We start from the raw sequence: 20,195 nt of genomic DNA, 5'->3' as shown, positions 1-20,195 counted from the left end.
CTGCTGGCCTCTTCTGCTCCGCAAGCACAGTGACCCAGCCTCTGATCTGCCCAGCAGACAAAACGATTAGGATTCCTTGGATCGATGGGCATAATAACGTTCCCAAAGATGGAGCATTTCAATTGACTGAAAACACTCAGAGCACCTACCACACAACCACTGCTTGCACTTGACTGAATGCCAAGTCCTCCCAAGGAGGATCTGCCCAAGGATTTACCAACAATCATCTCATTTCCATTCTCAAAATTCTGAGGTGGCAACTTCACCATAAGTACAGTGTTTCTCAACTGAGCAGCCTTACGCAAGAGACATGATTCCCAAACTATGGATTCCTCTCTTGTTGTCAATCAACCGTCCCTCACACATCTCCCAACAGCCCTTGTGTTGGGGAAGATGGTACCATACACAGTCGAGAACTGTTGATGAGTGCGTGACGTGGCGCAACAGAGCAGCCTTCCGAGAGAGACAAAATGAAACTCCAGATTCCCCCCGGCACAGAGATTTCCTGTTCCGTCTTATTAACTAAGCCACAGCCAAACCAGAAATGAGCTCTGCCAGTCTTCCACTCCTCTTAGAAGATTAAAAAAAACACATTAAGTTACAACCAGACTTTCACAGCTTCTATTGAGAAATACTTTCTTTTTATTATACAGGTTTCATATACATAACAATTATTCAGGGAACATTTACAGGCAAGGAGCTCAATTCCAAAACTCCGTTTTCACCCACACACACTGTACTTCACACTCATCTTGGGGGGTCAGCCCAACAGGAATAAGACAAAGTTATTGCTTTGTGAACAGAAAGCTTCAATTAAATTAGAGTCTTCCAGAGTCGAGAACAGCACTCAGGATCCTCTTGACTCTTAATACCCTGTGTACATGTGAATAAAGCCTAAAGATGTGTCTTAGATTTACCCCGTCACCTTTAAAAGCTAATATTAAAGTTGAATCCCATTTCTCAAAAAGTCATAAGAAGTGCACCCGTATTTACAGACCCCATTAAATTATGCATAAATAAAATCTGTACACTCAACGCAGCTTCTCAAAATACAGAATTCTCCTCTGGGACTTGGGATGAGAGACAGCAAAAAAAAAATGCTTCACGCCCACCCCTCTTCAAGTTTTCTCGAAACACCAAGATGTGAAATAAATACGCAAAATAAAGCTTCCGTACCTTAAAGGAACATGTCTTTTCAAAGAGCCTCCTCCTATTTGAAGAGTTAACTTTCAAAGTTTTGTTTTGTTTTTTTCTTAAAAAGAAAAACATAAAATCATCAGCAGGATTTGCTTCTACAAGTTTCGTAAAACCCGAAGGGCCCCTGTGAACAAGGGATTTAAAGTGTGTCAAATACCAACCTATTAACCAGTTCTTAAGCGGACAGAATCCTTGCCTCCCGCGGTATGTAGGATGAGACTGAAGAGGTTACATAAATACTTTTACCTTAACACTGAAAGTTATAGTGGATCTGAATCACATCAATTTGACATTTCAACAGCTATGTGTGTGTGGGTTTTTGTTAGCCCAGGGAATTTATTTAAAAGCTTCCAAAACTTATAGCACCACTTTCAGAGAAAGGAAGAATGGGGTTCCAAAAACTAAAGTATCAGCTTAATGGGTAAAGAACCAGCACTTGTCACCTCCCGATAGCTCGTCCAGAGTTTAGGAGACACTTCAGCACTCCTTAAATACTAAGGAATCCAGGAGGGCACGTGAAGATCTGGAAATCCGACGGAGGCCCTTTTCGTGGGAAGGTGGATAACAAACTCTGTCCCCCAGGCAAGCGGGGTTCCCAGTTTGTCCTGGTCGAAACCGGTTTTGGAGTCCTTTTCCTTCCATACTCTTCGGCCCTCTGTTCACCCGTTTTACTTCCTGTGCTTCTCCATCTTTTCCAGGGTTTTGCTAGAATCGGCTGGACTCTGGTCTCCGGGGTTCATGTAGGATTTGTCTATGACCATCAGGGCTTCTTTTATGTAGTTCTGCACGGCAGACACAGCAGCACAGATGGCCTGGCTGCCAAACCCGTGGGTAATCAGGCTGAAATGAGACAAGCAGTTCTGAATGCTGGTCTCCAGGACCGGAGTGGGCCGGTTGTTCCCATTGGGAGTTCGGTCTTGATTGAGGAGGTCTGTGAATTCTTTACACACTTGCCTGTGAAAGACAGTCAACACACACCACTGAGTTCAATCTAGGCCGTGACAGGTAAAGAGCACAAACTAGTGTGGGGATGACACCTAGAGGCAACGAGAATTTGGGGCTGGCCAAGGAAGTAGGTTTTAAACTAATAGCAAAGCCAGCTGCCGCGCTTAGCACCTATTCTGTGCTGGGCCCTGAACTAAACTCTTTTTATTTATGTTTGGCCGTATTGGGTCTTCATTGCTGCGTGCGGGCTTTCTTCTAGTTGCGGCGAGCAGGGGCTACTCTTCATTGCGGTGCGTGGACCTCTCATCGCGGTGGCTTCTCCTGTTGCGGAGCACGGGCTCTCGGCACGCGGGCTTCAGTAGTTGTGGCACGTGGGCTTCAGTAGTTGTGGCTCTTGGGCTCTAGGGCTCTAGAGCACAGGCTCAGTAGCTGTGGCGCCCGGGCTTAGTTGCTCCGCGGCACGTGGGATCTTCCCGGGCCAGGGCTTGAACCCGTGTCCCCTGCATTGGCAGGCGGATTCTTGACCACTGCGCCCCCAGGGAAGCCCTGAACTAAACTCTTTTAAGTACTATCTTATTTAATCCTCACTGCAATTAGAAAAGATAAAAGGATTAATGCCAGAATCAACTGGCCAAGGTCACCAGGACTGGTAAGAGGTGGAGTCAGAATTCCAGCCCAGGAGAGTAAGGGCTAGCTTTACTTGATGCAGATTGGTTCCTTAAACCAATTCTGTCAAGATCCCTGAATTCATTTCCCTGAAACTCACTCTTTCGATACAGGCGGTTCACTGTGCTCTCTTTTGCCCTATTTCCCACTTGACTAGTTCTGCTTCATTTACCATGATTTTAAAATCCATTTACTCTTGGTTTCTATGAGAAATCCCTCAGCTGCATTAAGTCGTTTTGAGACATCTCATTTGCCCTCCTCTCCTACACACACAACCCCGATCGTTACATTTTAAAAATCAAAAACATCTTGTTATCAGGAGGCAGAAGGCGCAGGATCTTGACTGGATGTGATAAAATAAATTGTCTTCAACACATTTTTGTAAGACATGCAAATAAGATAATGAAAGAGTAGCTTAACTACTTTGAGCTGAATAACTAAACGGCTCAAAATCACTCATTCTGAGCAATACACTCACTGCTCTAATTCTTCTAAATCCTACAGAAAGTTACTCTAATTTGACTCTGTAAAAGATGCTCCTTGCCATTTCCTCTTGCTCAACACCCTAACTTACTTCAGGAGCCTTTCGTTCTTGAGCACCAGGGACTGTGCTGGCCCCTCAGCTGCAAGGTCAGGGCATTAGGGCATCAAATTCTCAAGCCTGGATACTTACTGTGCAGCCAGCAGCATATTCTTCCTAGTTGCCATCTCATTGCGTCCTCCGAGATGAGGTCTGGTTAAATACTCGGCCACGGATTTACTAGGAAATTCTGCTTCACAGACATAGGCAAAGTCCCGAGCCAAATGAACAGCCTCACCTAGAATAATCGGCAATGGCAACAGACTTTAGGGCCACTGTGGTCCCCAAGGCAAACTGTCCCTTCCCTCCTTTTCCAGCACTATCGGTATTGGTCTAGCAGTCATTTTGCATTCTAAAATGCAATCATACAAGGGGACAACAATCCAGCCAGTAAGCAGAACTTCCTGGGTACTTGCAGTGGGTACTCTCCCCTAGGGTGAAATCATACAATGTAAGAAAAAAAAAAAAAGCCTGCAAATTTTAACTGTACTTAAGCGATGTTACCCCAGTCCTCTGCCCAAGCTGAGCAGATGCTCCTCTCGCTGCCAAAACAGCATCCAGCATCCGTCGGTAGTGCAGAAGTCGGAAAACTTACGGGGGGTGAGCATGACTGACAAAGAAGCAAACTGTCACTTTTCTTTATGAAACTGGGACAAAAGTCTTTGACACGGAACTTTGTTTCTAAATGAGGGCACCCCATTACTGGTGGAGGTAAGTCTCTAGAATGTTGCTTTAAGCAAGAGAAGCAGGAGTGTTTCCTACTGGAAATGTTAGGAGCCCTACCTACTCTCTGGTCTCAGGTATTGAGGGGCAGAGGGAGAAAAACAAGGGGAGGGTGTCATTTCCGACCCGAGGCGCTGGGTTCTTTCTGGTTCCAAGATTTGGGTCTGCTAGAGCTTTTACAAACCCAGATGGTGGACCTCACCCACCATCCCCGCTTCCCTCCCCGACTCACTAAATCAACATCTGAGAACCATTGTTCAGGCACACGCTTTCTCATTCAAGCACCCCTGCCTGGCCGGTAAGGAAACCTAGGGGAGCCGCATTTATGCTCCACGCACGCAGAATCCACCATTCTCCATGCAGGACAGCTGGTCCCCAACAGCATCGAACAGGCAGCTCCTTTCTCCTTGCCCTGACCTCCAAAGACACTCGTAAAAAGGTAGAGCAGGGCCCTGCCAAGTCTCTTTTAGCACCGCAGTCGCGCCATTTAGACCAGGGAAAGAAAGTGTTCAAAAGATTGCCTGACTACCAGGAGACCACCCCTCATTGGCTCCCCCGGCCCCCGAGCCGGGGCCCAGCGCCCTGCTGATTGGGCGAGGTGCTGGCGGCCGCTCCAGGCTTAAGGATAAGCCCCTCCGTGTTCATCAACTCATTTTCCTGTGCGCAGTAACAACGAGCTTGTTTTGTTTTGAAAAATAATTATTTCACTTTTCCCTCGCCCACTTTGTAAAAGGCCGTATTGCATTCTTGGCTACTTTCCAGGTTCGGGGCGCAGGTCCATTCAAGAAACTAAAATGTCACATCCTAACTACCTTAGGACTGGGGAGAGGGGCTCATCTGTGCGCCCCATTACTTTTTTTTTTTTGATGGGGGAAATGAACAAAGGAACTGTGAATTGGGCTAGTCTCATTGTATACAAGGGCTTTTCTCTTCACTGACCACAGTCCCAATATTCCACAGCTACAAAAACTAGCAACGGTCCTGCTGCCCACCAGTAACCAGCTGTATCGAATGATCGATTGCATCCTTCAAAAACTGGTTCATCTGATAATGTGATGTCTTAGGAAAACCAGTTTCTTTTTAACAATGATTTTCTGGGAGACCCAGAACAGAATACTTCAGCAGACAGATCGTTAAATGTTAACTTATTTGATTAAATGACTGTGATTCATTGTAATGAACGCATGGCAAAATCGCTTGCATCTCTCTTTTGTGACTAAGAGTTGTTTTTAACCTTTTCTTATACCTTTTTTTTGGGGGGGGGCGGGTGCTGCACCCTACGGCATGTGGGATCTTAGCTCCCCGATCGGGTCGAACCCACGCCCCCTGCATTGGAAGGCGAAGTCTCAACCACTGGATCGCCAGGAAGTCCCTAACGTTTTCTTTAGAGAAATGTTAAAGACTCAACACAGCACTAACTAAAAACACCGCAAAACAAAAACACAACTCCACTGACCTTCTACTAAAGATGTCAGGAGAGTGACGTGAGCAGCTTTCCGTCTCCCCGCTGGAAGATTCAACCCAATCTTGTCCAACTTCTCCCGCAAGGATCGGCCACCATTTTTAGATTTGGCTCTAAGCAAAATAATAATAAAATAAAAAATTCTTTTCTCAAGAAACCACTTTAAAATTCTAAATGCCTAACGTGCTGCTTACAAAACAGAAATCTGTCAGAAACAACCTACATTACGTGGCTCATAATCAAGTGACACGGAGAATCCTTATTTATTAATCCCTGTAAAATTCAAAAATCTTTCTCAGCATCGCCAACATTATTATTTTTTTTTAATCACAGAACATTGCAAGTTGTACAGAGAAGACAAATTTTCATGTGTAGAAACTGCAGCAGCCCCCAAAAAAACAACTCCCTGGGGGAACCAGACCCATGGAGCTCCTCTACTCTGAATACAGATACTACCACTTCATACAAGGAATCAAATTCTAACCAAATGAGAATTTGTTAGCGCTGTTTTAACACTTCCTTCTACATTTAGCACTTTCTAAAAGAGAAGATGTGTACTAAAACTCCCTGAGCCAATGAGAATTCAGTGTTAGGTACAAAAGTTCCATAAATGTTAAAACTATCTCCCTGGTCCTTTTATATTACTCATCCCCAACCATTCAACCGCCATGCCCAGAACGTGTCCCCATGTACCTTCTGAGGACACCTCCCAGTAATGAGGCATTTAAGCACTCAGGCGGGGACAGTCGCCTCTGGACTTCGGCAACTGTCACTTTGTATTTAGATGTAGAGCTGAGGAGGGACAATCTTCCAGGGACCGAGCAGAAGACCTCGCTGGGATTCATCACAGCCTCCACCAGCTCCTTCTGACAAGGGAGACTCAAGGGGTTCTTCGTCATTGAAATAGGACCTGTGAGTGAAGATCAGAAGTGGCATTCCCAAGCAAACCACTAACCAAAGCTGAAAGAGCTCTTTGAACAACTAACACTGCATGTTGGACTATAAATTGCAAGCAGATTTTTTTAAAGCCATATTCTTCAAAGATAATCCAATCTGAATTTCACAATTTAACACCTTGGGAAGTTAATTAGTCAAGATCCCAAGCGTGGAGGGTTTGCATTTTCTGACCACTGTTAAAATCTGTTTCATTAGAACGTTTGTTTTCAAGAGACTACTTCATAACTAAATAAATGAAGATTTCTTTTTCCCCCCTCACTCAACGAATATCCAAAATCACAGGACATAATCATCTGGCAAAATCTTTCAGTGCAACTGATCACAGTAAATTTTAAAATACAAATACACCTGTTCTAAGTTTACTGGGAAATTCAGTTTATTTTCTGAGGTTTCTTTCTTTTTTTTTGCCCCCCCAAACTCATTGTTCCTCAGTTGATTTCAAACAGTTTAACCTCAAGTAACAGACCATAGCTACATTTCATTTAGGATTACCCCATTTCCCAACAGAGCTAAACTGGGAATCCTGGCAGTACGTAACTTAATTTCATGAGCCACTCACTCGCCCAAGTAATCCAATTTTCCAAACCCCCGCCCACCTCATCCCTGCATAAAACCGACAGATCACCCAGCCTGATGCTTTTAGGGCTGTCTGTTTTGTAGGCCAAACTGTGTCCCACCTTCTTCTTGCAGGTCAGAATTAAGGCTCCTTACCCCCGTGCATATTTGAAATCAGAAATAAAATCACATCAACCCGTTCAACAATTAAAATTGTCACAGAACCAATCACTCCACTAAGGGTATGTGGTGACTTGTTTTCCAAATTAAGTCACAGCCTTAACTCACTCTGGGATTCTTTCCTGGAGCATTGTAAAAACACTCTCGAAATTCAAGAAGTAACACCCACCAAGGGAAAACTATGGAGTAACAAATCCGGAGATTGAGGGGCAGCTCCTGAGAGCATCCTTTTCCATTTAGATCTTAAAGAAATGCCCCGTCTTCTCACTCCTAAAACCTATCTGCCTCGAGTCCCTGTCACTCCCTTCCACCACAAATGTCCCAAGTCGGATACCAAAAGCCCTACCTCACCAATAAGTTAATAACTTCCCAGTTACTGCTAAGAACCACTACAGGGTGTGTGACGCCAGAGGAAGAAAAGAACTCGTTCTCACTCCGTACCTTTGCGAATAACCGTCTGATCATGCAGAAGTATGTGCTGGTCGTCGACATTCTGGGGGAGAAATGACAAAGTTTCCTTTAAGTTCGGGGGAGCCTGGACGGGGTAGGAGAGAGGCAGTGGGGCGAACGGGTCCGGGCAGGGCCGAGGCGCTCACCTGCACCTCCTCCATCTGGTGCGCCATGTCGTGGAGCCCCAGGTTCTCGGCCAGGCCCGCGGCGTCCAGAGCGTGCGAGTGGGGCAGCAGCAGGTCCGAGCGGCGGTAGGCGTCCCTGCGGGCGCTCACGGCGCCGCCGTCCAGCCCGGAGAGGTGGGGCAACAAGCCGGCCGGGCGCGCGTGGTGCGAGGGCAGCCCAGCCCCCTCCTGGCTCTGGCGGCCCGGCCAGGCCTGCTGCTGGCTGCCGGTAGGCGCCGGCTGGTGCAGGGGGTTGATGGCGGCGGCGTACGCTTCTCCCAGATGCGAGTAGGGGTCGGCTGCCTGCGAGTAAGCCAGCTGCTGGTAAGGAGGCGGAAAGTAGGGTGGTGGCTGGTATTCGGCGACTCCAGCATGGGAGAGGGGCGGCGCGGGGCTGTAGAGATGCTGCCCGGTGGAGGAGAGGTGAGGCAGGCGCGGGTTCCCATTGCTGCTCGCGTCGTGGCGATCCTGGGGCAGAGAAACGGAGACCCGGTTAGTACGAAACCCCGCTACTGCGCACGGCCCGCGGCCACCGCGCTGAGCCTTGTGACCCCCGGGGACCCACCGCACCACCCCGGACCGACCCTCGCGGGGCCTGCCCTCGGGCCAAAAGGCCCCGGGGAGCAACGTGCCCCGGGGGTTTCGTTGTCAACCGCTAGTCCGCAGAGGAAGGGGAAACTGGAGAAAGACCTGGAGGAACGCGCCCTCCGGACCCCGCGGCGAAGGTCTGACGCCCGAGGTATTCTGCGGCTCCAAGTCCGAATGCCAGGCCTTGGGCCGGAAGAAGCTGGGGCAGGGGTCCGGGGAGAAAGCCTGCAGGCAGCGCAGAGCGCGGTCGCTCACGAGCCCGCACATGCTGGCGTCGTCGGCCCAAAGTGGGGAAGCGGTGGGCGCGAATAATGCGCGCCGCGCAGGAAGTGCGCCGTTTCCCCGCCCCAGGGACCCTCCCTTCCACGCCCTCAGGACAAAGACCTCCGGGCGAGAGACCCTCCCTAGCGGGGGCAGCCACCCAGCACCGCCCAAGGGACTCGGGGAGGAGCCCGCCGCAGCCAGGGGTGCGCTCCCTGATAGCTGTGTCCGACCAAGTAACGCCGTCCAGCCCAGCCACCGTCAGTCTCCCCACAAATCGGGCACGGAGAACGAAGGACCCCGAAAATTGGGCAACCTTGCCTGGGCACGTTCCCTCGCCCCACGGCTGTCCGACTTAATTCTCAAAGGACGTGTCGCCATGTGTTCCCGGGGTCACAGGGGTGGCGGGGGACCAGGAGAGCTATGACACCGTCGCCCCCTAGCTGAAGTGCCCGGGCCTACAAACAGGGGCAGCCCCTCTAGGTCCCGCGGGCGCACGGCTCTCCCGCGTCCCCGCCGCCACCGCTCCCCTCTCCCGGGGCCCAGGCTCACGCCTCGCGCCGCCTGCGTCTTCTTCCTCTTTCCGCTCGCCGCCTCCCTCCCTCCCACCCTCCGAAACTCTAGCTCAACCTGTCCGACAGGCTGGAGCACTCCCGAGCGCTTACGGCCCCATCTGGCCTCAGCGCCCCCCCCCGCCCCCCCTTCTCTGGAAAGCCAAACTTCGGTTGTTTTCTTGTTTCCCCGAGGGGGTAGCGGGGCAGGTGACAAGCCCGCCTCGGAGGAGACTCCGCAAAGGTGTCGCCGGCAGGTCACCTCGTCTGACTCCTTTGGACGGAGGTTTCGTGCGTAAAAGACACCTCTAAAAGTTGCAGACCCAGCGCTCTTCCGAGAAAACGGGGAAAAGGGCTGTTTTGCTTCGCAAGAAACCGGCCGGTAAGCTTTGTGGGTGGGATCTGCTACGGTCTTTCCAGGCCCCATTCCCGAGACTGGATATTTAGGTAAAGGCCCGATTCAGGAAGGGGACCCCGGAGAAACGCACTAGGGAATGTCCGGAAAAGTGGACCCTGTCCCATCGAAGGGCGAGCGGTGGGTGCCTGTTCACTGCTCCTGCGCCCTCGCCCCCGACCTCGGTCCAGTGGCCCGCGCCTCCGGGACTGTACTCGGGCGGGGCCAGGCTGCGCCCTTGTGCCCAGCTCACCTCGCAGTCCTCTTCATACTTGACATTATCGGTTATTTTCCACAACATGGCGTCCGGCGTCCCCCAAAACAGTCGCCAGTTAAATCCAGGTTTCCCCCACCCCCCGAGCGGTAAATCCAAAATTGGGGTCACGGTGGCCAGGCGTCTGCCGCTGCCCCCGCCGCGCGCGGGCCTAGCCGTCCCGGTCACTGGACGCGCATCGGCGGCTCCGCGATTGTAGATGGTGCCGCCGCGGGTGTAGAGGCCGCGGCCGGGGACCGGGGAAGCCGCGCCCGCAGTGTGTGTCCAGGCGATAGCCGGGGGATCCGGGCGCCTTAATGAGAAGAAATTATCATAACTCCTCCCCGGGGGCCGGCGCGAAGGCCCCGGCGCCGGGCGGGGCGGCCCCCAGCCAGTCCCAGCCTAGCTCCGCCCCGCATCCTGGCCCGGCGCCGCGCGGAGACCCACGCCTCGGGGGGCTTAGGAGAGGAGTCGAGTGGGCCGCACCTCGCTGACAGCCGCAAACCTATGAAGCCAGCGTCCCTCATCACGCCATCCATCAGTCACCCTCACCAAGCACACACCTGAGGTTGGCAGAGCTGGGGACCGGGATCCGAATCCAAGAGCCCCCCCTCTTTCACCGACAGCGGCTTCCCCCACCCTCCAAAAGACGTCTCAACAGCTGAGGTCCCCCTATCTCCTAAAACGTCCCAAACACCCGCTCCAAGGAGATTTAAGGTTTAAACTGGAATCAGACCGCTGGAGTCCCAATCCCTCCGAGGGACGACGCCCTCCCCCGCACGGCGTGGGCACAGTGCGCTCGGGGTCCTCCGAGGAGGCGGGGGTGGGAAGGCCTTCTGGGGAGTCGGCCCCAAGCGCCACCGAGCGGGCGGGCCGCTCCACCGGCCCCGAAGTGTCGGACAACTGCGTTTCGCCGCCATCGCCCGAAGCTCCATCTCCAAGGCTGGGCTGCGGCCGGGAGACGGGTGGGGGGCACCCGCCTACCCTCGCCCGGCCCTGCCCTGCCCGGCGCCGGCTCGGCAGCTTCCTCCGACGGGCCAGGCACTCAGAAGCCTCAACTCAACCTTGAAAAGAGGTGTGGGGCTGAATGCAACCCTAGTGTCACAGGCGGGGACGAGAGAAGAGGTGGGGGGAGGAGGAGGGGCCGTGGAGGGACCCCCGCTGGAGAGATGAGCACCCGGGGTCCGCAGATACAGGCAGAAAACGAAACTTCCTTCCACATAAACGTTGCCTCTCCCCCCAAAATGCATTTGCCCCCCAACCTTGAAAGCAAAGCGCAATGCTGAAACATTTTAAAGAAACGAAATCCATTGGCCCGATTATTGTAATTGACCTCTTTTTTTTTTGCTTCAAGGGGAACAGTCGCTAATTCTCGGGAGCTGAATTTAAACATTCTCAGGGAATCAGAGAAGGAATCTTTCGATTTGATTCCGAATCCGATTTTGCAATAATCAATACCTATCAGTTTACTGCCCCGGGCCTGGAGTGGACGCTGCTCCCAATTCACAGAATGAATGCACCCACTGCTTCCCTACTCCCGCTCGGGTTTGTTTGAACTTTAGCATTTCTTTAAACCGAGATGGGCCTAAAATAAAATAACCAAAATGAAAATAGGCGTCTTCCAAGCGAAAGGTTCTTCCTCGCCCTAGAGAGTAGACAGAATCCAGGTGATATTCCGACCAGTTGTGAGAACAAAACCTGGAGACGAAACCACTGGGGGCTTTTCGGGCTTGTCTGCGGGCTCTGCACTAGGATATGGACAAAGACAGTGCACACACGACCCCTGACACCTAGCTTTCAAGACACCGTGGGGGGGGGACGGGGGGTAAAAGAGAAAACCGCAGAAGCAGCGCTCCTGGTACTCGGGAGTGGGGGCAGAGGGCACCTGCTCAGGGCAGGTATCGGACCCGGTGCGGTAGGCATGCTGGCGCCCTGGGCGTGGAAGATTGGGGTCCCAGGTACTTTCGAGGGAGGCTGCGGAGCCTCTGGGCGCCCCAGACATCCAGACCAGTGACGCAGGAGCTCTCCTCCACGCTGGGCCTTCTAGCTCCGGCTTTGACTCCAAGACCCGGCCGGGGATGCAGCTTGAACAACTTGTCCACGCCTGCAACTTTACCGCCGGGCATGTTGGGTCCAGGGCTGGGCAACAAGGTACCAACCCCCCGCCCCAGGTCCTGGCTGCCCTTCCTTTCCTCAGCAGCGCTCGCCAAAGTCACCCGGAGGGACGGAAATCCCTCGCAGCCCCGGGGCCTCTATGGCGGAGGCAAAGGGAGCCGATGGGCCCCGAGGGTTTGCGCACCTCCGTTTAGGGAGCCCCAAGGGCACAGAGGTTTCGGAACCGCTCGGCAAAGGCCATTGATCCCCAAGCCAGCGCCCTGGACCTGGACGCTGCGCCCCTCCAAGGGACACGCGCTCAAGCTAGAGCGCAACTTCTGCGCCCTGGATGGGGAAGGCGGCACAAACGAATCCTCAACCTTCCCGGCCAGGCCGACTCCACCCAAACACGCACGGCTTCTGATTCAGGGACGGAACCCAGGCACGCGCGCGCCCTGGTCCGGATGCCGGAAATCTCAGCCCTTCCTTGAGCTCAACTTTTCTGCTCTGAGCCGAAAGCGAGAGCAGAGAGCCGATGGCTCCCACACTCAAGACAGACCTCCCGCAAGGCCCCCACCCCTCGCCGCGCGAAGACGCATGACTGCGTGGCCGCGCCCTTACGCAGCCACGGCCTGGGAAGGGTGCCCCCTGCGACCCTCCGCGGCTTCGCAGACGCCAAGTGTAAACAGAACGTGGGGATCCCGGGGAGCAGCCTCGCCGCTCGCCTCGCACAATCAAGGATATGGGGCTGGACGGTTGTCAGCGGCTTCCCTCTGTCGCCCCCTAGGGAGCCTGCACTCAACCCACACGCTTGAAACCCTGGACCCCGGCCCCCAGCCCGGTCGGATGGCGCTAGAAACCAGAGACCGGAGGCGGCAAGGCGTCTGCGAGGACAGCAGCGCGAGGACAGCAGCGCTACAACAGTGCGCCACCTCCAAAGATGCGCGGGCAGCTGCCTCTGGAAACAAGGCTCCCAGACCCGGGCGGCAGGCTTCCGCCGCCTCCACACCCATGGCAAGCCCAGGAAGGCGGCGGGGCGGGTAGAGCTGGACTGGAGCAGGCCTGCGACTCAGCTTCCCGTCCCGGGGAGGGGGCGCCCGAGCGGCAGGTGGAGGCTCCGAAGCGCCCTCGCGGGCGCCGTGAGGTGTCTGTGTCGCCCCGCGGAACAGCTTGGGCTCCGGCTGGGACCGCAGTTAAGAGGCGGGGCCCGGTGAAGCAGAGCCGAAAAGCCGGGGCCTACAGCAGTCCGGGAGGGCGCCCATTCACGCGCTAGCCCACGCCCTCCCTCGCAGCACCGGCACCCACTGAACGGACACTTGGCGTCCAAGAGCATCCGAACTGTCTAAGCCCACTAAGGTGCACGTCCGGGGCGCCACATGTATTAAATAATTCACAGTCACTCCAAAATAGCAGCAATAATATCAAAATAGCAGTTGTTTTCCTGATGCTCAAATTGGCGGCTACACGCACGCACAGATGCTTCTCGTCTCAGCCCAGGGTCCAGCCCAACTCTTTCTACTGCTCACTTGTAAGCGCTCCGCGCCAGGCCGGGTCCTCAAAGGGGTTTCGCAGCCTTTAGCTCTTCCTTTGCAAGCATCCTCGCAAACCAGAAACCGCGAAGCGCGGAGCTGGGGGAGCCTGTAGGACCCAAGCTACGGAGAGGCTCTCATTTGCGGAGCGCTCGCCGAGCGCAGCGGTCGTGGTAGAGTCTCTAGCTTGACGACCATCGCCCCACTTGTCAGCAGGCGAATTTTCAGTCGTCCAACTACCTCAAAGCCACCAGCCTGCCTGTACTTCAAGGCCACCTTCCTAGCGGCTCTCGGGCACCTATTAGAGACAAGCCGGCTCTCGCCTCCCTGCCCCGGGGGACCCCCGCCCTCAGAGTGCCTGTCACCTCTCCACCCACTAACATCCCTGGGCCCATCCGGGTGCAGCCTAACCGCTCCGAGCGCAGGCAGGAGGGCCAAGGCGCGAGCCCAGTGTCCCCGGAGGCCTTCGCGGCGCGGCGTCCTTGAACACCAGGCACCTCCAGGCCAGCTAAAAGCCTGGAGGCCTTCACCTATTTATCCGGTCGCCGCCAGGCGAGGAGGCCCACTGTGGCCAGGCGCCCAGCGGCGCGGACTCGGCTTCCTGCGCCAGAAGTGCGCAGCGTCCAGGGGCCACCGTGCACCCCGCACCGGCGCCCATCCCACCCAGCGGGCACACACCCCCTCCAGCAGCCAGGCCTCCAGCACCCCTCTCTTTCCCTGCCGGTCCTCGGATCTGTCCTCCACCCAACACCTCTCTTCTCACCTTTAGGAACTGGAAATTCATGTCGCCAGCTCTTCAACCCTCTGTGAGTTGAGGTTTTCAAGAATGGGAGCAACGCAGGAACAGGTCCCCAAGGGCCGCGTCGTGTGCTGTAAAGTGCTCCGAGCGTTTATTTAATTAACGGAAGGGGGATGGGGGGGTACAATTCACAGCCAAAACGGGCTATCGCGATTGGAAGACACACCTGAAGGTCCTGGTTACTCCTCCCCTGCCCTCCTCCCCTTGGAAACTGTAAACTCGCCAATTGAAAAGGGTCTTCCCGGCCTTTTGACTGATCTTTACATCTGTTTATAACCAGCAGTAGGTAGGGCTCCTTCCATCACAAAACTATTTTAAATGTATTCTACGTCTTGCAGGCAGAGGACATTTTAAACGTGTTCTGTCTCCACAGCCAGATCTATTAACATTTCCGTGAATTCCCCGCCCTCATTTCTGGCTTTGATCTGCCTCCAGGCACCTCGCAGGTTTCCAGGTCCAGCTAAAATTGAACCAGGGGCACTGAATTCCTTGGAGGAGAAGGAGGTGGGTGGGTTTGGGGTCTTCCTTAAGTGCCAGAGAGACTTGTTTACACCTTGGTTATCACATGCTCTTTGCCTGAAGGAAAGAGGCAAAGAACCTAGGTTACTTAAAAAAAGAAAGGAAACACACACACACACACACAGCTGACAGCCCAGTAAAATGCAGTCTTAAGGAAGACTGTAAACACAAAAATAAATGCCATTTGTTGACCGTACCACAGGGGACCCACTGTGACCACCCAGGTCACCAGGAGGAGAAATTAGCTTTGTACAGAAGCTGCCCTTCAGTACCTGAGTCCTTGATAGTTTTCATACAGAACCTGCCCAGGCAACCAAACAGCTTCTTTTCCAGAGAGGTGAGTTGAAAACTTACTCAAGATTACTCTACATATGCTTTAGAAGAAAGAAAAAAAGAAATGGCAGGAAAACTGCAGGTTTCAGCCCCACCTACTGGGAAACTCTCCCAGAGATTCTCTGTCCCCAGTAGTCTTCAAAGGTACAGTTTTTAAAAGGCACCAAGAAATTTCTATGACAGAACCATCCATGTAGTGAAATGTACATTTTTACGTTTCTCAAAAACAAAAAGTGGTGTAAGCAAGCCACAACTTAGTGTAAAGTGGATTAAAATACACAACTACAGGGAAAACAGCTTAGCTGAAGGTGGAAGGTAGGATTTTGATCATCAATACGGTTCTATTCTAAGATCGAAACATGCTATGCCTTTTGGTCCCACTATAGGAATAGTGAAAAGGACACAGGCCACATTTTGAGGTGTAGCTACACTCAGGCAATAGGATGGGACTCGGGGTGGGGGGAGGGTATGGAGAGAAAGGTGATTTTTTTACTTCATTATGGATGGGGCTTTGTTTTCATTTGTGGTGGGGAGGGGTTACAACTGATGTGTCTTGTGTTAATTATTTTTTTAAATGAACACACTAATCACTGTTAACATCCTGGTTTTATTTCACAATTTAATCCAGAAACGAAGATTTTGTTATTGTTGTTGCTGTTATGTTTCTGGTCTTCTTTTGTTGTTGCTGCTCTGATTGCATCTTACTTTTATAATTTTTTTTAAAAGGGAACGACCACTGTTAATGCCTAAATGTATTTATTTGACCTCAGAAACTGAAACATCTTGTACTGCCACAACACATAATTATGAAATATTGGCACCTGGACAAGGTGTCAAGCTCCCCAGGGTCTCTTTAGACAGCTGCCACTAGTGGGGTCTGCAAGGAGGCTGGAGCAAGAGCCAGCAGGGGGAGAGCTCCCAGCCCCCAGGCAGCCACCCGTGTCCTTTCTCCTCTGCCCACTCTTTTATTTATTTATTTTTAATATTTATTTATTTATTCATTTATTTTGGCTGCGCCGGGTCTTAGTTGCCGCACGCGGGATCTTCCTTGCCGCGTGCCAGATCTTTAGTTGTGGCATGCGGGATCTTTAGTTGCGGCATGTGAAATCTAGTTCCCTGACCGGGGATCGAACCTGGGCCCCCTGCATTGGGAGTGCGGAGTCTTAGCCACTGGGCCACCAGGGAAGTCCCTGCCCACTCTTTTAAATTCTACAAGCCAGGCTGCAGCAGCTCCAGTTTACTGCTAGCATCTTCCTCACATGGCACACAAACGTTTTCTTCCCTGAACATGGTGCCAAGCTCCTGAGTTCTGCATGTAAGAACTCATTTCAGTGGGGCTGTCAGCCCAGAAACAACAACATTAAAAAAACCAAAATGGTACCATGGCAACCCAAGGATCCAGAGGGAAAACGTAGCCAGCAAAAATCAACACCAAATTAGAACCAGAACCTAAAAGAAAGAAATTATTCTTTATAGCCACTCTTAACGTAAGATAAATATCAGTTTCCAAACCCTTTTTAAATACCAGGAACACCAACCAAAAAATCTTAAAGACTAATACATAGATTCAGGTGTTCATATATGAGACTCTGAAACTGTGTATAATGAATCAAATGCACATGTTCCAAAACCATAACTGCATAGCTTAAGGGATTCCTCTATCCCTCTTTGTGGTTCAGGTCACCCAAACTCTTTCTGTATTGAAAGGATACTCTTCAATCTTATCACAAATTGGCCTTTTAAACAAGCAATTTACCCTGCTCAAAACCACGCATTTAGACTTTTTAAAAAAAATTTTTATTGGACTATAGTTGATTTACAGGGTTGTGTTAGTTTCAGGTGTACAACAAAGTGAAACAGTTATACATATATCCACTCTTTTTTAGATTTCCTTCCCATTTAGGTCACCACAGATGATTGAGTAGAGTTCCCTGTGCTATAAAGTAGGTCTTTTTTAGTTATCTATTTCATGTAGAGTAGTGTGTTTATGTCAATCCCAATCTCCCAGTTTATCCCTCCACACACCCCCCACACCCCCTGGTAACCACAGTTTGTTTTCTATGCTTTTTTTAATATAAATTTATTTATTTTATTTTATCTATTTTTGGTTTTTTTTAAATAAATATATTTTTAAAATAAAATATATATAAAAAAATAAAAGCCTGTTCTTTTAGCAGCAATTGGTGTGCCTACATCCTTTACAGCCAGTGGGCCGGGCCCACTAATGACATTTATCCAGCCCCCAAACTTGCACCGTCCTTTCACAATTAATGGAGGAAACAGTGCCATAGTCTCTTTCTTTCCCTTTAAATAAACCTCTTGTTGGCTCCGGTGGAGGAGCTGGGGAGTCTGGGCCTATCTATTTATTTTTGGCTGCGTTGGGTCTTCGTTGCTGCACTTGGGCTTTCTCTAACTGCTGCGAGCCGGGGCTACTCTTCGTTGCGGTGCGCGAGCTTCTCATTGCGGTGGCTTCTCTTGTTGCGGAACACGGGCTCTAGGCACACGGGCTTCAGTAGTTGTGGTGCACGGGCTTAGTTGCTCCGCGGCATGTGGGATCTTCCCGGACCAGGGATCGAACCGGTGTGCCCTGCATTGGCAGGCGAACTCTTAACCACTGCACCACCAGGGAAGTCCCTCTATGTTTTACTTTAAAGAAACAGTTTTTCATTCTTGTATACAAGGTTATAAAAATTCTATCCTTTATATGGATTGGGGGGTTAGAGGAAGAGGAGGCAAGGAAGTTTAAGTCGAACATGATTTTTTTTAAAAAAGAATTTGATTGTTTCTTCCTATGTCCCCTCCCCCACCCAAAGGATTAGATTATAAATCCATATTTCAATTATATTCAGGAAAATTCTGAGGCCCCCAAAGAGGTGATGACCTGAAACCAAGACTTCCTCAGCCCCGTCCTATCCAAACAAGCAAGTCACCCGTTTCTCCTTTTGGACCCACACCCTTAGGACAGGTCTGAATCTACAGGTTCCCCTCACCTGGACCACCAGCCTGCCCTGATGACTCCCAAAAGAAGGGCAAGTCAGTTACCCCCAAGGTCAATAACAGGAGGGAAAGGACCAGGGCTGGAATTAGACTGAGGAAGCAGAATTTCAGAGGACACCCCAAAACGCAGTAATCAAGACAATATTTTAATGCACTAGTTTTTAAAAATCAAAATGAACACACACAAAAACTCCCTGATGAACAAAATATCAAAATTTTAAATGAAGACAGGCTGCGGTTGTTTTATGACCCTGTGTTACTGTGCAATGGAGAGATATGTTCCATCAGCCCGCAGTCCCAAGCCCCTTGTGGCCCCTACCAGGTGGGCTGACGCAAATTGACAGTGGTGAGTGAACAGACTGAGCAAGGAGGGGCTTGGGCTAGAGCCGTGGTTTTTGATTGCAGAGCTTTTATTAAGTTTTTCCGGTTGGGAGGCTATTTGATGTGTATCCAAGGGTTCACGATGTCCTTGGCCCCAGGCTCCAGCGCTGCCTTACCTTGTCTGGCAGAGCACTAGGGGAGGTCAGTGCCCCCACGGTATCAAACACTAGAAAACAGGGGGTCCGAATGCTTTACATTTCCTATCGCATTTATGACAGGTGGAAGGCTGATGGTGTCTGCATTTCCCGGAATGTGCCACACCCTCACCTCTTACTCCCTGATGAAGACTACAGGCTTGGGCGCCACTGTGTCTGCTCCAGGTCCTGACTCTGCTTCAACTCTTAGTGCCTCAGTGTTTCCATCTGCAAAATGGAGATAATAGTGCCTACCTCGTAGGGGTGAGGATGAAATGAGATCGTGTACGCAGAGGGTTTAAAAGCATGCCTGGGCAACGTAAGTGTTACGCAGTGTCTGTTGCAATGTCATCGCTGCTGCGTTCTCTTTACCCTCGGAGCACAGGCTGCTCTCTATCCGTGGCTGAACCTGCTTCTCAGGCTGACCGCCGACCCACACCCCCGCTCCCGCCCACACTCAGCCGCCTCCCTGAACCCCTCATTTGCCCAACTTCACCTCCTAAGTGCACCTGCCACGTCGGTAGCCCTCGGGCTTATCAGCAAGTGAGAGGCGCTTGGAGACATTCGTTCCTTCGTTCCTCCAACTGTTAGTTATGAGCATCTCTGCCAGGCTGTCACCAGGTTAGGAACCCGCCCTCCGGTAACCCCTATTCTAGAAGGAGGGGCCACGCATCCCTCCAACAATGTTTTGAGGGCCTCCTACATGCCAAACTCTATTGTGGGTTCTGGGGATACAGAACGTTCACAAAACTGACAAAATCCCCAAACCAATGAAGCTTATACTGGCTGGGGCAATAGTATTAAGTAAACTATTATAAAGGGAGGGAGGGAGGAAGGAAGGAGGGGAGGAAGGAAGGAAGGGAAGAAGGGAGGAGGGGAGGAAATGCTAAGAGGAGAAATGCTAGAACAGAGGCCAGGCTGCCTAACAGGCCAGGGGGAGCTGACTAGCCTGTGGCTCGGGCAGGCGGTGCTGAAGAGCCGACTTTGGCCCAGAGAAGAATGGAAGGAGGCCCTCTGGACACACTGCTCCTATTAGCTCTGGGGGATTCCGCCCAGAGTAGATGTCTAGAGAAGAAGTGCTGTTCCCCTCTTGGATAATCTCACCAGGTGGCCGGCTTCTTCATTCACTGGGCAGGCAGCTTGCCAAAGCCTCTCCTGTGTCAGGAGACAGTGGCAAAGGGCCAAGTCCCTGCCCTCGAGAAGCTCAGGGTCTCCGGAGACAGACAGTAAGTACCACGGACATATATAGCATCAGATGGCACTGGAGGCAAGGGCAGGGGCTGGGAACTGTGGGGAGATGGGGTGTTTCAAAGAGGTGATCATGTAAAGGAAGTGATCTCTGAGCAGGGACTTGAATGATGGAGTTGTTTCCAATTCAAGTGCAAAAGGAAATAAATAAACTAGAAAGTCCCCAGTTTTCCCATTCCCAGAGATAAACACCATTAAAACACAGAAGTATAATTCTACACATTTTCCATCCATA

The 20,195-nt window shown here is 51.6% G+C and overlaps 1 protein-coding gene across 6 annotated transcripts; it reads right to left on the bottom strand.

Annotated features, from left to right (window-relative positions):
• Nucleotides 1-610: 610 nt before the first annotated feature.
• On the bottom strand, nt 611-14,409 carry TFAP2C (transcription factor AP-2 gamma). 6 transcript variants are annotated; one of them, XM_089897094.1, is made up of 7 exons: nt 14,313-14,409; nt 7,862-8,347; nt 7,707-7,758; nt 6,267-6,483; nt 5,568-5,686; nt 3,482-3,626; nt 611-2,151 (listed from the first exon to the last, which is right to left on the bottom strand). In XM_089897094.1, the coding sequence occupies exons 1-7, from the start codon at nt 14,331-14,333 to the stop codon at nt 1,866-1,868; spliced, it is 1,326 nt and encodes a 441-aa protein (XP_089753220.1). In that variant the 5' UTR covers nt 14,334-14,409; the 3' UTR covers nt 611-1,865. The 6 variants fall into 6 exon arrangements, with proteins under 6 accessions (XP_089753220.1, XP_022453274.2, XP_089753218.1 ...); XM_022597566.3 differs by lacking the exon at nt 14,313-14,409 and adding an exon at nt 9,927-10,259; XM_089897092.1 differs by lacking the exon at nt 14,313-14,409 and adding an exon at nt 9,542-9,761.
• Nucleotides 14,410-20,195: the final 5,786 nt, after the last annotated feature.

The sequence above is a fragment of the Delphinapterus leucas genome, chromosome 15 (genome assembly GCF_059928025.1).
Source record: "Delphinapterus leucas isolate spDelLeu-1000000601 "Yukka" chromosome 15, BTC_Dleu_Yukka2, whole genome shotgun sequence".
NCBI lineage: Eukaryota > Metazoa > Chordata > Mammalia > Artiodactyla > Monodontidae > Delphinapterus > Delphinapterus leucas.
Note: the sequence above shows the minus strand (reverse complement) of the source record. Positions and strands in the feature narration are given on the sequence as shown.